This window comes from Perissodus microlepis, chromosome 20 (genome assembly GCF_051167445.1).
Source record: "Perissodus microlepis isolate ML-2025 ecotype Zambia chromosome 20, ASM5116744v1, whole genome shotgun sequence".
Classification (NCBI taxonomy): domain Eukaryota; kingdom Metazoa; phylum Chordata; class Actinopteri; order Cichliformes; family Cichlidae; genus Perissodus; species Perissodus microlepis.
In genome coordinates this window covers 12,375,624-12,389,665 of record NC_140480.1, presented here as the reverse complement: position 1 = coordinate 12,389,665, position 14,042 = coordinate 12,375,624, and the positions used below count along the sequence as shown (strand labels likewise).

General features: G+C 43.0%; 2 protein-coding genes across 6 annotated transcripts; one reads left to right on the top strand and one right to left on the bottom strand.

Annotated features, from left to right (window-relative positions):
* Positions 1-1,318: 1,318 nt before the first annotated feature.
* LOC146364211 (uncharacterized) lies at positions 1,319-5,321 on the bottom strand. Its single transcript, XM_084916718.1, has 2 exons — positions 5,244-5,321; positions 1,319-2,179 (listed from the first exon to the last, which is right to left on the bottom strand). The coding sequence occupies exons 1-2, from the start codon at positions 5,319-5,321 to the stop codon at positions 1,487-1,489; spliced, it is 771 nt and encodes a 256-aa protein (XP_084772844.1). The 3' UTR covers positions 1,319-1,486.
* Positions 3,518-14,024, top strand: LOC146364210 (kinesin-like protein KIF1B). Of its 5 annotated transcripts, XR_014798976.1 has the most exons (8): positions 4,288-5,353; positions 7,341-7,449; positions 7,568-7,634; positions 8,545-8,629; positions 11,099-11,213; positions 11,312-11,444; positions 11,545-11,606; positions 11,701-14,024. XR_014798976.1 is itself a non-coding variant. In XM_084917764.1 (7 exons), the coding sequence occupies exons 2-6, from the start codon at positions 5,320-5,322 to the stop codon at positions 11,191-11,193; spliced, it is 390 nt and encodes a 129-aa protein (XP_084773890.1). In that variant the 5' UTR covers positions 3,518-3,689; positions 5,136-5,319; the 3' UTR covers positions 11,194-11,213; positions 11,312-14,024. The 5 variants fall into 5 exon arrangements, 2 of the variants coding, with proteins under 2 accessions (XP_084773890.1, XP_084773891.1); XM_084917764.1 differs by adding an exon at positions 3,518-3,689 and having other exon boundaries at positions 5,136-5,353; positions 11,312-14,024; XR_014798975.1 differs by having other exon boundaries at positions 11,545-14,024.
* The last annotated feature ends 18 nt before the right edge of the window (positions 14,025-14,042 follow it).

Sequence of the window (14,042 nt, the reverse complement as noted above, 5' to 3'; positions counted from 1 at the left end):
TATATGTAACAGACAGTTGGTACCTCTCCTTCCATCCATTTCATACGACACAGCAGGCAGACTGCTGGTTGGTTGACCAGAGTTTTTCAATACCTTTCTGCATTAACACATCTCGAGAGGCGTAGGTGCCAAAAAGTGAATCCGAAGCCGAATGTAGCAGCTGCAGCACGGCACACAGAGCAAATATTTTCATGGGGTAGTATCAGAAATAAGACCTTTGAATATGTAGTCCCTTTAACTTCTTTCCTTCTATTAAACCATTCATTCATTCTTTTTCCTTAAGTCCTTCTAACCTTTTCACTGTGTTTTCTTTGCGTCTTTACAAGAAGAGTGTAAAGTTAATAGCAGTAAATGTCAAGGCTTTCTGATTCTCAGTGAGATAGAGCGAGCTAGAGGAGCAGAGAGGAATGTGTTAAATGAGGGTTAACTACCACACTGATCCCAGAACAGACTGCATGTACAAATCAAGTTCTCTCCTTAGTTTGTTTTCATCCTCCTAGTCCTCGTCCTCATCTCCTTGTAACCCTGTTTTTTTTCCTTGGGATGAAAAAGCAAAAAGGGGCCCAAATCTACTCCTGCAGGAACAATCGGTCATTGTTTGTTTTTTAAACTGCTGAGATATGAAGCGATCCGCGCTTGTTTGTCTCTAGTTAGTCTGCAGTTTTTATGTTAACACAAATGCATGAGTATTTTACTGACTCACTAACTGACACTGGCACTTTCGGGGGTTTAGAGGCGGCGTATGTACACAGATTGAGGAGGATCTAAGTATGACGTGGATGACAGTGGAAATCGGGCGTGGCCCTCCTGTCAAAGTTCATTCCCACTTTGAGTTTTTGTTTCAGAGACGGTTCAGCCTGATGCAAATTCACTGCGAGAAGAAAAATACCCTATAAATCTATTAGCAGCTATAGTTTAGGTAGCAGAGCGTAAACTAACACGTCACTTGGAGATGTAAGCTGTCTGATTTGGTTCATTTTTGTTTTTTGTTTGAAACTGAGTAAACCTGGTCTTCTCCTGAGGACTGCTGCAGGTATCATGCGAGCATGTTAATTTAATAAAAAACCAACAACAAAAAAACCCAAAATAGAATGAAACTCATTTCAGGAGACAAATAAAACTGATAGAGGCAGGGGCAGACCCAAGACAGGCTGAGAGATTATATCTCCCGGCTGGCCTGGGAACGCTTTGGTGTTCATATTCATATTAATATTCTTATTCTTCTATGACAAAAAGTACAAGTGTTCATTTAAGGAAATAAACAGAGCAGTAAGAGATATTTTTCAATTTTTTATTTTTTTATTTTTGATTTGCCGCCAATTACATGTTTTTATTTGTAATTTTTGTAGTGCTCCCTACTATGTGAACCCCTCACCTGATGTTTTATGTTTATTAGTTTAGTTTAGATTCTAAACTATCAACCCCAACAATCGAATGATCTCCTTTAATAGCAAGCGCTTGGCAACGGTGGAAAGGAAAAACTCCCTTATAAAAAGGGAGAAACCTTTGACAGAACCAGGCTAAGAAAGGGGCAGCCATCTGTCGTGACTGGTTGGGGGGTGAGAGGCAGAGGAAAAGAAAAAAGAGAGCACATGTTAGCTATATGTTGCTCACATTGCCTAAAATGAACAACGTATGGTTTTCTGGACTGTTCATTTCCTTTCTTGGAGAAATGAACTCCGTTGCGCAAAAAAATGGAGTTGTCGAAAAACCTGATATGCGGATGCTCAATAATCACTCCATCGAAGCGGTCGACAGCCTTTCTAATGCTGGCATTCACAGTCTTCCTGTCCTTATTGATTTTGCCTGGATTTCCATATATCCACACTTGACGCTCGTTGATGGATGAATATGCAATTGTCATTGAGGGGGACTCTGTGTGCAATTGCATTAATTCCTTCTCAATGACAGAAGAAAGTTTATAAGCAGAAAAGAGTCCCAAATCATTGCCCCCAGCATGGATTACCAGTATGTCAGGTGGGCTCTGTGTGGATAGCTCCTTATAAAAACGAGGAAGGACTCCCCACCAGCGCATTCCTCCTTTGCCAAACCACTGAACTTTGGTATTAAGTCCGAAATTTTCTCCGAAAATCTCTTTTGCTTCACCCTCGGCTCGTCTGATGTAACTGGACCCAATGATCCACACACTTGTTTCTCTCTGGTCTTCTGGGCTCTCTTTCTATTTCGGTGTGTTTTCACAGGTGTTGGTATCACTCAAGGCCGTATCGTTTGTTTTCTGACGTGGGAGTCGGATAGTCCTGGACCAGGGACTTTTTTGGATGCTCTGTGTCACTACTGCTTGTTCTGGCCTCTTGTTGTCTTTCAGTGTGTTTTCAGAGGTTTTGGTATCACTCAAGGCCGTATCGTTTGTTTTCTGACCTGGGAGTCGGATAGTCCTGGACCAGGGACTTTTTTGGCTGCTCTGTGTCACTGCTGCTTGTTCTGGCCTCTTGTTGTATTTTGGAGTGTTTTCAGAGGTTTTGGTATCACTCGAGGTCGTAACGTCCATTTTCTCAACTACGTGTTGGATAGTCCTTGACGAAGAACTTTTCTGGATGCTCTGTCTAACTGCTGCTTGTTCTGGCCTCTTGTTGTATTTTGGAGTGTTTTCAGAGGTTTTGGTATCACTCGAGGTCGTAACGTCCATTTTCTCAACTACGTGTTGGATAGTCCTTGACGAAGAACTTTTCTGGATGCTCTGTGTCACTGCTGCTTGTTCTGGCCTCTTGCTGTCTTTTGGTGTGTTTTCAAAGGTTTTGGTATCACTCAAGGTCATATTGTTCATTTTCTCAACTAGGAGTCGGATAGTCCTTGGCGAACAACTTTTTTGGCTGCTCTTTGTCACTGCAGCTTGTTCTGGCCTCTTGTTGTCTTTTGGTGTGTTTTGAGAGTTTTTGGTATCACTCAAGTTCATATCGTTCTTTTTCTGAACTTGGAGTTGGATAGTCCTTGAAGAAGAACTTTTTTGGATGCTCCTGTCACTGCTGTTTCTTTTTTCTCAGTGTCTATTCTCATCCTCTTTCTCTCTGGAGAGTAGCTCTCAGAGTTGTTTTTGCTGCCTTTGGAAATCTGACTGTATTTTCTTTTCAACACAGTTTTTTCTTCACAGATTCGTCTTTTTTTCCTTGGTGGAGAGCAGCTGTCGTCACTTCTGCAATTCTGTGCAACATAATTCGGGCCTCGCTTCCTCTTGAGTGGAAGCTGGAAATGTGTTTCATCAGAATTTGGCTCTGGATTTTGGTGGTCCATTGTAGTAAAGCCTTTGCCGTGTTTACTCTGAGACATGTCAGAGTGTTGATGAAGTGACTGTCTTAAAGATTCAACTGTTTTAAAATTTTTCTCAGGCGTACCTTTGAATGCTGCAATCTCGAGTGTTACAAGTAAACTGCATGAAAGTTTGGGCTTCTTACCCGGATTTAAGGATTCACAGATCAAAGGCATGTTATGACATCATGATGATGTCATAACATAATGTAACAACAACATTCTTTTTTTCTTCTTTTTTTAAAAATTTGGTTCTATTGTCTATGGGGCTTTGGAGCGTGATGTCACGGCAGGGGGCGTGGCCGCCGGGGCGCCAATTTAGCAGGCCAAACAAAGCTGCAGTCATGGAGAAACTTGCTTATCTCTGTTCGGGAATGGCAGATAGAGCAGGATGCTGAGAGGAGGTCCGCTGCTTGTTTTTTCCGGTAAGTTAAATGTGTTTGTCAGTAACTACCGTCCTTGCTAGGTCCTGAAATCTAGGCAGGTAAGATGAGAAGTGGGCTCTTCGGGGAAACTTGTTATGTAAAGTTGGTTTAGCTAATCCATAGAAGGGAGTCATTGATGCTAGCTAAGAGGATGTAATAAAGGCACGGTAGCAGAGATGAAAAAGGAGTGGTTGTTGAGAAATAAGTGTAGAAAGAGGTGTGCAGGGAAAAAAGCAGGTGTGGGTGTGTGAAATTTGTTGAGTATTTGAGTGCAAAAATGTGTGGTCTCCAGCTAATTTGGAAAGGCTGGTTGCGCGATGTGCACGTTGTGCTCTTTAAAAGTGTTTCCCTGAGCTTTTACTTGCAGCTTGAAATCTAAATAAATGGTAATGGAAAAAAAAGCTGGAAAAAGGAGGAGCCCGGAGCTTCGTCTTTCGCTCGGCCTACCCCGCTGTAGCAGACAGACCGTCAGAGACTCGAACTTGGCCGTTAAACTCTGGGGTCTGAATGCTGGCCTGTTAATGCTGTGCACCACACAGCAGGCCAGTTAACGATATAAAAAAAGGACATTTATCTTCTGTTCTTCAACAATTTTTTTTTTCGTTTTTCTAAATCTATTTAGCTTCTTGTGCAGTATTGTTCCACACAAATTACACATGGAAACCTAGTTATTTTTTTAATTGGCTTTCACAAAATGGGACTGCCAATGTTGGAGGTGGTACCCAGAGCCTTCCTGCTAGCCGGAAACCTGCTGGCAGCGCCACTATGTTCTCAACACACTCTTCAGCTTTGTTGCCTCTTTTCGGCACACCTACCTAGTCCCACTCATCCACTTTATCTGCTCATGGCTTTACCCACACTGACCACTCCTTCGATTAAGGTAAATTCAAGCAGGTCATTATAAAAAAGACACACAGCTTATCATCTTATCCTTGGGCAACACCTAAAACCACTCTGTTCATTTGTTTGCTAGATTAGCCACTAGCATACACACACTGTGTTAGAGGCTTGTTGCTACCTAGTTAGCGATGCTACACACCTGTTACTGTGTATTTTTCAATGATTCAGCACTCCTTGGATTTTTAGACAGTAATGAGATCATCTGCACACTCCACAGAGGTCCAGAGTTACTGTTAATAGCAAAAATGTAATGCTGTCCTTAGGAGATTTTCACATAAGACTGTGAGTGTGTAATGGATTTAAAAGTGTTAAAATGTTCAGAGCACTCTACAGCCCGGTAACATGGAAAGTTTGAAAAGAGCAGCAGAAGGTATCAGTACTGTAGTGTAACTTGTTCTTTTCATTTCATAATAGTGAAGAGAGTGCAGATTATTATGAACAGCTACATCCACCCGGGGTGAAAGTAGTGTGGGAGACCATCAGGACCCAGCTGGGTTTCGTTAGCCCAGAGGTTTGGAGAAACTTCTTCCTTTTCTTTCATCACAGCTGTCCTGTGCCAGATGTTCTGTTGACCCACTGAAAGAGGCATCTTTGAGAAACATCAGAAAGACTGAAGCTCATGGCAGGAATCAAGGAGGACATTGTGATCTTCACCAGCAGCTCCCTCACAAGGAACTCTTCAGAACTCCACTGCAGGCACGCCCCAGAAGATGGATAAAGCCAGCGTTTCATGAAGACACTGGAACCAATCTATCTTCATAACAGTGAGTTTTGTCAACAGATCATATGCTCTTGAGACATAGTCTGGTCTCGTTGGTGCGTTTAAATTATAGCAGCTATGTGGTGTAGCTTATAGCAACATGTACTGTGTGCTCTGGATGTTGTAGGTGAAAGCAGCATAGTTCACTACAAAAAGCTTTCATGATCAACATTTCTGCCACTATAAAGCAAAAATGTATGAGGAATTCATAGATCAAACTTAATGAGTCCCTCAGGTGGGTTCAAACTATCATGCATTTTAATCTCCTTTACAATAAACACACAGTGACATGATTTGAAACTTGAAATTGTTACCAATTAACCAACTTGTTTCATTTGAGTTTATCTGATTAAAAAAATGCTGCTAAGTAAGCTTGTTACAGTATTGGATGTAAATTGTGTATGCTGTTGAAATATCTAACAGACCAAAATATTTTTCAGTGGTGAATGATATTAGGAAAACCCGTAGATCTTATTTTATAACTGCATTATAAGTAGCAGATAATAAGGGATGGCGTTCAGCTGCAGTTAAAGAGGTTAATGTTTAGAGCTGTACCCAAGCTGGCCCCCTGCCTTTGGCCACACAGCTGTGTAAATAAATTTGGCGAGGTGGCTTGGTCTGACTGTAGACTGAGTTTAAATGACAGTTGCACTTTCACTGGGTGAGTGATCTCCATTTCCTGTGCAAATGCAAATTCCTCGCTGACAGTTTGACCAAAAGGCATTTCCAGTGGAAATTGGCCGACATATCCTCAGCAGAACCATGTATAATATCCACAAAACTTAAAAAGAGGTTATACACACACAATACGGTAATATTATGTTGAAGCACAGTACGTATCACTCCGCAAGGCGCCTGCCTACGATAGCCGTAATGCTCCGACAATCCATCAAGCGGTGCGGGTTCGTAGCTTAGCAAAGTCGTACTAAAACATTTGACAGATTTTCGAGCGCCATGTACATACAATCGTTTCGAGGTCAGTAAACACAACCAGAATTTATACATAAGGCCCATTGGATTATAAGGGGCACTGTCGATTTTCAGAAAATTCTAAGGATTGATTTTAAGTGTGCCGTATTTTCCAAAAAACACAGTAATAACTAGGGATGGGTACCGGTATCCGGTGCCATGATGGCACCGGTTCTGACATAAACCGTAGTAACCAGACCGAAAAGCAGCGCACATTTCGGTGCTTTTTTTTCCTGAGCTGTGATACACTTTAGATTCTAGCCAATCATCTTACGTTTCCGAGGATAGTAGGCGGGCCCAGGTACGTACGTTCTTTTAGAGCAGAGCTACAGATTAAAAATGCCCAAGGCGAAGCGGTCAAAAGTCTGGCTGTACTTCACAGCAAAAGATGGAAACTCAGCAGCCTGCAACAAGTGCTTTAAGGTGATACTGTGATACTGTCAAAGGAGGTAACACCTCAAATCCGATGAAACACCTGGCGACGCATAGCGTTTTTTTTAAAAAGCCGAAAAATGCGCCGTATTTGATAGCTTGCTGCGAGACCTCACACCGTGCACATCTACTGCGGGTGTGGTGCCTGTTATCAGTCCTGGAGTTAGCAACATCCCCCAAAAACCCAAAGAGGAGAGTCCTGGCCCCTAGCCCTGCCAGTGTAGCAGAAATGATGACGGATGATGTGTGAGACAGCAGGGTGCTGCCACTGGTGTTGTAATGTGTGATTTAGTTCCTCCTAACATTTCAGTTTGCTTCCAGTATCTATCCTCTGTGATTACTGGCTCTTTAGACAGATTTAATAGAAGTGTGTGAGCTATTGGCTCAGTATAAAGGGTCAGTAGTGTTTTCATGTCACCTATCCATCCTCCATTTAGTCACCCAAAGCATGTAGTAAATACTCCTCACTTTTATTCATCTTCTCTTAAATTCAGACAAATTCCCACTTGTTAACATTGAGCGTGTGTGTGTGTGTGTGTGTGTGTGTGTGTGTGTGTGTGTGTGTGTGTGTGTGTGTGTGTGTGTGGCAGTTCCAGCCACCAAGTTGAACACCATCACCAAATCCAACCTGGGTCAGTGTGTCAGCAAGTACGACCTGCTGGTCTGGTTTGAGATCAGCGAGCTGGAGCCCACTGGAGAGTGAGTATCCACCTGGAGTGTTATATTCACGCACAAGCTTTAAAGGAACCATAAAAATTATCTCCACGAAGAATATTATAAGTTGGGATGTTGTGTCACCTCCTCCCTCCGTGCACAGGTACATCCCAGCCATCGTGGATCACAGTGGAGGCCTGCCCTGTCATGGTACCTACCTGCTGCACCAGGTACATTTTACTGTAAAAACGGAAATTCAATCATCAATCCTTCTCCCATTTTCACATAAGCAGCACATAATTTATGTGTTGGTTCCTTCCTCAGCAGTAGTTAACAACATATGGTGGCTTATTTTTCCTTTCCAAATCTTGAGTGACAGCCACTTTTGCTGCTATCACGCTTAAAGATAGAAATAAAGCAAAGTTATCAAAAGACTGATCTGCAGATTGCAGCTACTTAGACAACTGACGATCTGTTTGTGCCTGTTTTTTTTCCTTCATTGATATATGTGTAACTGATACATGTGGTGTGTAAATCAGAATCTATGTTATTTAAAGTAGTATTAAAGTACTTATACACTGTAAATGGCATAAAATCAAGTGATGATGTAGCTTAATAAAATAGTGATGGGTATAGATAATGTTGTGGATATTTAAATGTTAATAATCTGGGCAGTTTGTTTAAAGGTTTAAGTAATGTTTTAAATATTGTTTTGGATGTATAGCTACTTTTAGTTGCTCCCTTGTGACAAAGCTTCTGTGTGTGTGTGTGTGTGTGTGTGTGTGCGCAAGTTCCAGCCACCAAGTTGAATGAACACCATCACCAAATCCAACCTGGGTCAGTGTGTCAGCAAGATTTAAAGAAAACATAAAAATTATATTGTCTCCTCGAATGGATGTTGTGTCACCTCCTCCCTCCATGCACAGGTACATCCCAGCCATCGTGGATCACAGTGGAGGCCTGCCCTGCCATGGGACCTACCTGCTGCACCAGGTACAGGATTGGTGCACATGTTGTTTTCTTATTACTCACACAGTGGTAACTGCTTCCTTTGTATACAGTTGAATCTCTTTTTTTAAAGCGTAATGTTGCTCTAGCTGTGCCCACTGTGATCCTGAGCTCCTGTTATGTTTGCTGCAGGGGATCCAGCGGAGGATCACAGTGACCCTCATCCACGAGAAGGGCAGCGAGCTCCATTGGAAAGATGTTCGTGAGCTGTTTGTAGGTGAGCAGCCTACCTTTAGGGTCTAGTCGTACTATACCTCTCTGTAGTAAACAAAAACCCCAAAGCTCAGAAACAATGTTTTATAGTGTTTGTGTGCTTTTGATAGAAGAAGACAGGACAGAACATCATTAAAGGGATTTGACTTATTGAGATCACACTGAAAACGCACCACTCGGTTCACTCTGAGATATTTTCAGTCTGGAAAGATGAATCTGTCGGGCTTTAGGCTGCTTCTCACTTTAAGCAGTTCATGCTGTAGCTGTAGCTGATGGACCAAAAGAATTACATTTCATATTTTAGACATTCAGCTGCTGACTCTGAAGCCAACAGGGCTCTTGAGTGTGGATGATTGTGTTGGTACTGGATGCTGTGATCAAACAGCTGTTCTGATCTGTCTTCATTCATGCCTGTCGATATTAAGCCTCCTAAGCTCCAAACCAGTAAAAGCGATCTTTGGAGGCAACACCCTTTGTAGTACTTTTCTGTATTTGTTTGTGATTGTGTGACACTGAACCACAGTGCTATGTATATCCTCTGTAACACTCAGACGTTTCCAGATCAATGTTTTCCCCCTCAGCTGTTTCTCACTATAGAGCAGGGGTAGGCAACTCCAGGCCTCGAGTGCCAGTGTCCTGCAGGTTTTAGATGTGTCCTTGATCCAACACAGCTGATTCAAATGGCTAAATTACCTCCTCAACATGTCTTGAAGTTCTCCAGGGGGCTGGTAATGAACTAATCATTTGATTTAGGTGTGTTGACCCAAGGTGAGATCTAAAACCTGCAGGACACCGGCACTCGAGGCCTGGCGTTGCCTACCCCTGCTATAGAGTCTTACCTCAGTAACAATGAGGCACCAGCAGAGCATATCTGGCTCTCAGTCTGTGGCTGATAGTGCCCCCTGCTGTTAATAACAGGAACAGTGTAACCTTGTATAGAGCTCATAGTGATGGTCTTAAGATTGCTGCTGCAAGGCACTAATTTGTATCCATGTGTGCTGTATATTCTGAGCATATGCAGTTATGTGAGCTCTCAGGTTTTATGTATCAGGACATAATTAAAAAAAATCAGGTCCTTAGTAGGTCTTAATATGAGGTAAATGCAACCTCAGATGAACAACACATAACACATTATACCAGGTCATTATTTATTTAACAAACACTGAGCCGAAATTCAGATGTTTAAAAAACTAAGTACATCCAAGACTATTTCCATAATTAGTTAAGAGGGTCAGTATCAGCCAGGTGCTAATCAAATGCAATAGATCATCAGTAAGTGTAACCACTACTGTCAGTTTGCTGGTGTGGCGTATTCAGGTAAGTGGTAACATACTGAGGAGGAGAGAAGCAGTTGTTGATACCCATGAATGTGGGAAGGCTTTGAAGTCCATCATTTTACAGCAAGAAAGATTATTTGCAAGTTCAAAAAATCAAAGACTGTTTCCAATCTTACCAGGAGTGGACGTCCCAGAAAATTCACCCCACACATCTGAGGCTCTACAGGCCACAGTTAGCATGCTAAATGTTGGAGTTCATGGCAGTGCAATTAGAAAAAGACTCAACAAATATGGCCTGTTTGGAAAGGCTTCCAGGAGAAACCATTTTCCCTCTAAATACAACATGGCAGCATGGGTTAGGTTTGCAAAGTTGAAAACCTAAGCCCTAATGCACAGCTTCAACATTGGTAAAAACCAAACACGGCATATCAGCACAAACACCTCATACCAACGGTTTTGCTCGGGTGATGATTATTTGGGCTTTTTTTGCTGCTAAACAACCTGCAAAGTGTCCAGGTCACTGAGTGAGCCATGAAGTACTCTAGAGTCAAATGAGATCATCGTTGGGTCTGACTCCAGAGCGCAGCAGCAAAGCAACAACAGAGTGGTGCTGCAGTGGCTCAAAGTTGAGACTTTAACATGATTGAATGTTAAGAAAGCTGTGAATGAATAAATATCTGCAAACTTCAATGAACCGAAGAACCATTGTAAAGACAAATGGGCCAGAAATCCATCCACACTGCTGTGAAACACTAATAAAAAATGATTACCTCAAGTTTGTGCTGCTAAAGTTGGTTCCATCAGCTGCTGCATCACAGGTATAATGATGATGTGGTGTAATAATCTAGATCCAGATCCTTAAACTGCTTTTTCACGTGTCTGTAAATGAATTTCTTATCATTGTCCCGATTGGTGTCGGCTGACACTTGACACTCTGTGGCTCCTGATTTATCTGTTGTCAAGGTCTCACCTCAGTGCGATTCCTCACGTTTTGTCATGATTCAAGGATGAATGTGAACACCGCTTCAGTCACTGTGTTCACTTCCTGATATGTCAGAACTGTGCTCACGTCACTCACTTTTTTTTAACAGCATGACACACTGCTGTAAACAGAGACCCTGTAATGTTAGCACCAAGTAGGACTTCATAAAAAATAATGCTGTCAAGCTAACTTTTCCGCTTTCTGTCTTTTTCAGCACTTTCTATCGCTTTGAGGCAGTGTGGGACAGATCCCTGCACAACTCCCTCCTGCTCAACCGCGTCACTCCCTATGGAGAGAAGATCTACATGACCTTATCTGCGTATCTGGAGGTCAGCCGCTGCTCCGCCGTGTTGTACCTGTTTGTACGTGTTTTTAAGTGTCTTGATGTCATCGTGTCTAACACACACCCTTTATCTCCTCTCTGCAGCTGGACCATTGCATCCAGCCTGCCATTATCACCAAAGACATCTGCATGGTCTTTTACTCCCGAGACGCCAAGTTGTCCCCACCTGTTCTCTCAAGAACCTCTTTGGGACTGGATACTCCAAAACTCCTGACTGGTAAATCTGGGCTGCTGCACTGTGGCCATCTCTGTTTCACAATCAAAGATATCTGCCCTGTTACAAAGTTTCCTTGTTCATAACTTCTGCTTCATTATAGCAACCGAGTGACTGGGATCTACGAGCTGAGCTTGTGTAAGATGTCTGACACTGAAAGCCCAGGTGGGCGGCCATGAAACATGTTTAAAGAACAGCAGCTGTTTTATCATAATTCTGTGGAGAGCTTCATCCTAATGAGGGCTCATGTCCGGAGCAGGGATGCAGAGGAGGAGGAGGAAGGTCTTGGACACATCAGTGGCTTACGTGCGAGGAGAGCCTCGCTGGCTGGAGGCCCAGAGGAGATAGCCTCATCCTAGAGCAGCGGTCCCCAACCCCCGGGCCTCGGACCGGTACCGGTCCGTGAGTCGTTTGGTACCGGGCCGCGAGAGTTGAGGCTCGGGTGAAAAATGTATGGTTTTCAGGGTTTTTATCGGTTTTCAGCGTTATTTTGTTATCGTTTTTATCGTTAACTCGGTTTTCCTGGGTCTTTTCACGTGTGTTCTGAATAAATCTTCTTTTTTTCGGTACCGGTACTGGTTTTATTTTGTTGTATTTATCCGTGACACCTTAAAGGCCGGTCCGTGAAAATATTGTCGGGCATAAACCGGTCCGTGGCGCAAAAAAGGTTGGCGACCGCTGTCCTAGAGCACCAGTGGGAGCTAGAGAAGATGGAGCAGCTGCAGGAGGTGGGGCCTTAAAAGATTTATAAAGAAATGAATCTCTGTTTAATATCGTAGAGGGAAAAAGACTTTTCAACTCAAAGACCAAAGTGCTATTCTAAAAAGTTTTTTTTAGAGTACAGACTTTACATGACTAACCCTCCCCTTTTCTCCCCACCTCACATTCGCCCCCATCCTTCGTCCAGGTGGATGAAAAGACCCGTCACCTTCTGGCGCTGAGAGAGAAGCTGGGAGAGGCGGCTCCCGTGGGAACAGCTCCCACCTCCAAGTCCCTGAGCGAGTCTCTGTCCCCCAGTGTGAGCTCGGGTACTCTGTCCACGTCCACCTCCATCTCCTTGCAGATCTCAAGCACCACCTTTGAAAGCGCCATCACGCCGAGCGAGAGCAGCGGCTACGATTCCGCTGACATGGAGAGCTGGTGGATCGTGAGAAGGAGCTGGCCACCAAGGTGAGAAAAACGTCGGAGGCAGGATAGACGTAAAACTCTCCCAGCAGATCTAAGCTGGCGAGGCGGCGTGGCAGCCTGACGAAGAACTGATCGGGCGGAGCGGTACGCGGGAAAACCACCGCTTCCATCCTTTCTGAAAAGCCTTTGAAAATACAGAAAATACCAAGTGTTAAAACTTATTAATCATTGTGATTCTTGACGGTTTTCTCTTGTAAGTAGACTTGTGGCTTAAGTCTCTTTTCATGCAACTCAAACGTTTAAGTTCCACAGAACTTTTGCCTCCCCGCTTCCCTCCAGCAACCCCGCTGCCAGCTTAGCTTTCCTCCTCTCTATTCCCTCCCCTCAGCTTTTTGTGTTTTTGTTTCGATGACAATGTTTGGGTCTAATTTTGTTCCGCTTGGTTGTCATTCCCAAACTCCCCTAACTAAGTAGCATGTTGTAGTAGTCTACTTGTGTGTGCACGACTCTTTAGAAACTTTCCGTTTGCCAATCATCTGTACAAAAAAAATGTCTCTATCAGTTTTATTTGTCTCCTGAAATGAGTTTCATTCTATTTTGGGTTTTTTTGTTGTTGGTTTTTTATTAAATTAACATGCTCGCATGATACCTGCAGCAGTCCTCAGGAGAAGACCAGGTTTGCTCAGTTTCAAACAAAAAACAAAAATGAACCAAATCAGACAGCTTACATCTCCAAGTGACGTGTTAGTTTACGCTCTGCTACCTAAACTATAGCTGCTAATAGATTTATAGGGTATTTTTCTTCTCGCAGTGAATTTGCATCAGGCTGAACCGTCTCTGAAACAAAAACTCAAAGTGGGAATGAACTTTGACAGGAGGGCCACGCCCGATTTCCACTGTCATCCACGTCATACTTAGATCCTCCTCAATCTGTGTACATACGCCGCCTCTAAACCCCCGAAAGTGCCAGTGTCAGTTAGTGAGTCAGTAAAATACTCATGCATTTGTGTTAACATAAAAACTGCAGACTAACTAGAGACAAACAAGCGCGGATCGCTTCATATCTCAGCAGTTTAAAAAACAAACAATGACCGATTGTTCCTGCAGGAGTAGATTTGGGCCCCTTTTTGCTTTTTCATCCCAAGGAAAAAAAACAGGGTTACAAGGAGATGAGGACGAGGACTAGGAGGATGAAAACAAACTAAGGAGAGAACTTGATTTGTACATGCAGTCTGTTCTGGGATCAGTGTGGTAGTTAACCCTCATTTAACACATTCCTCTCTGCTCCTCTAGCTCGCTCTATCTCACTGAGAATCAGAAAGCCTTGACATTTACTGCTATTAACTTTACACTCTTCTTGTAAAGACGCAAAGAAAACACAGTGAAAAGGTTAGAAGGACTTAAGGAAAAAGAATGAATGAATGGTTTAATAGAAGGAAAGAAGTTAAAGGGACTACATATTCAAAGGTCTTA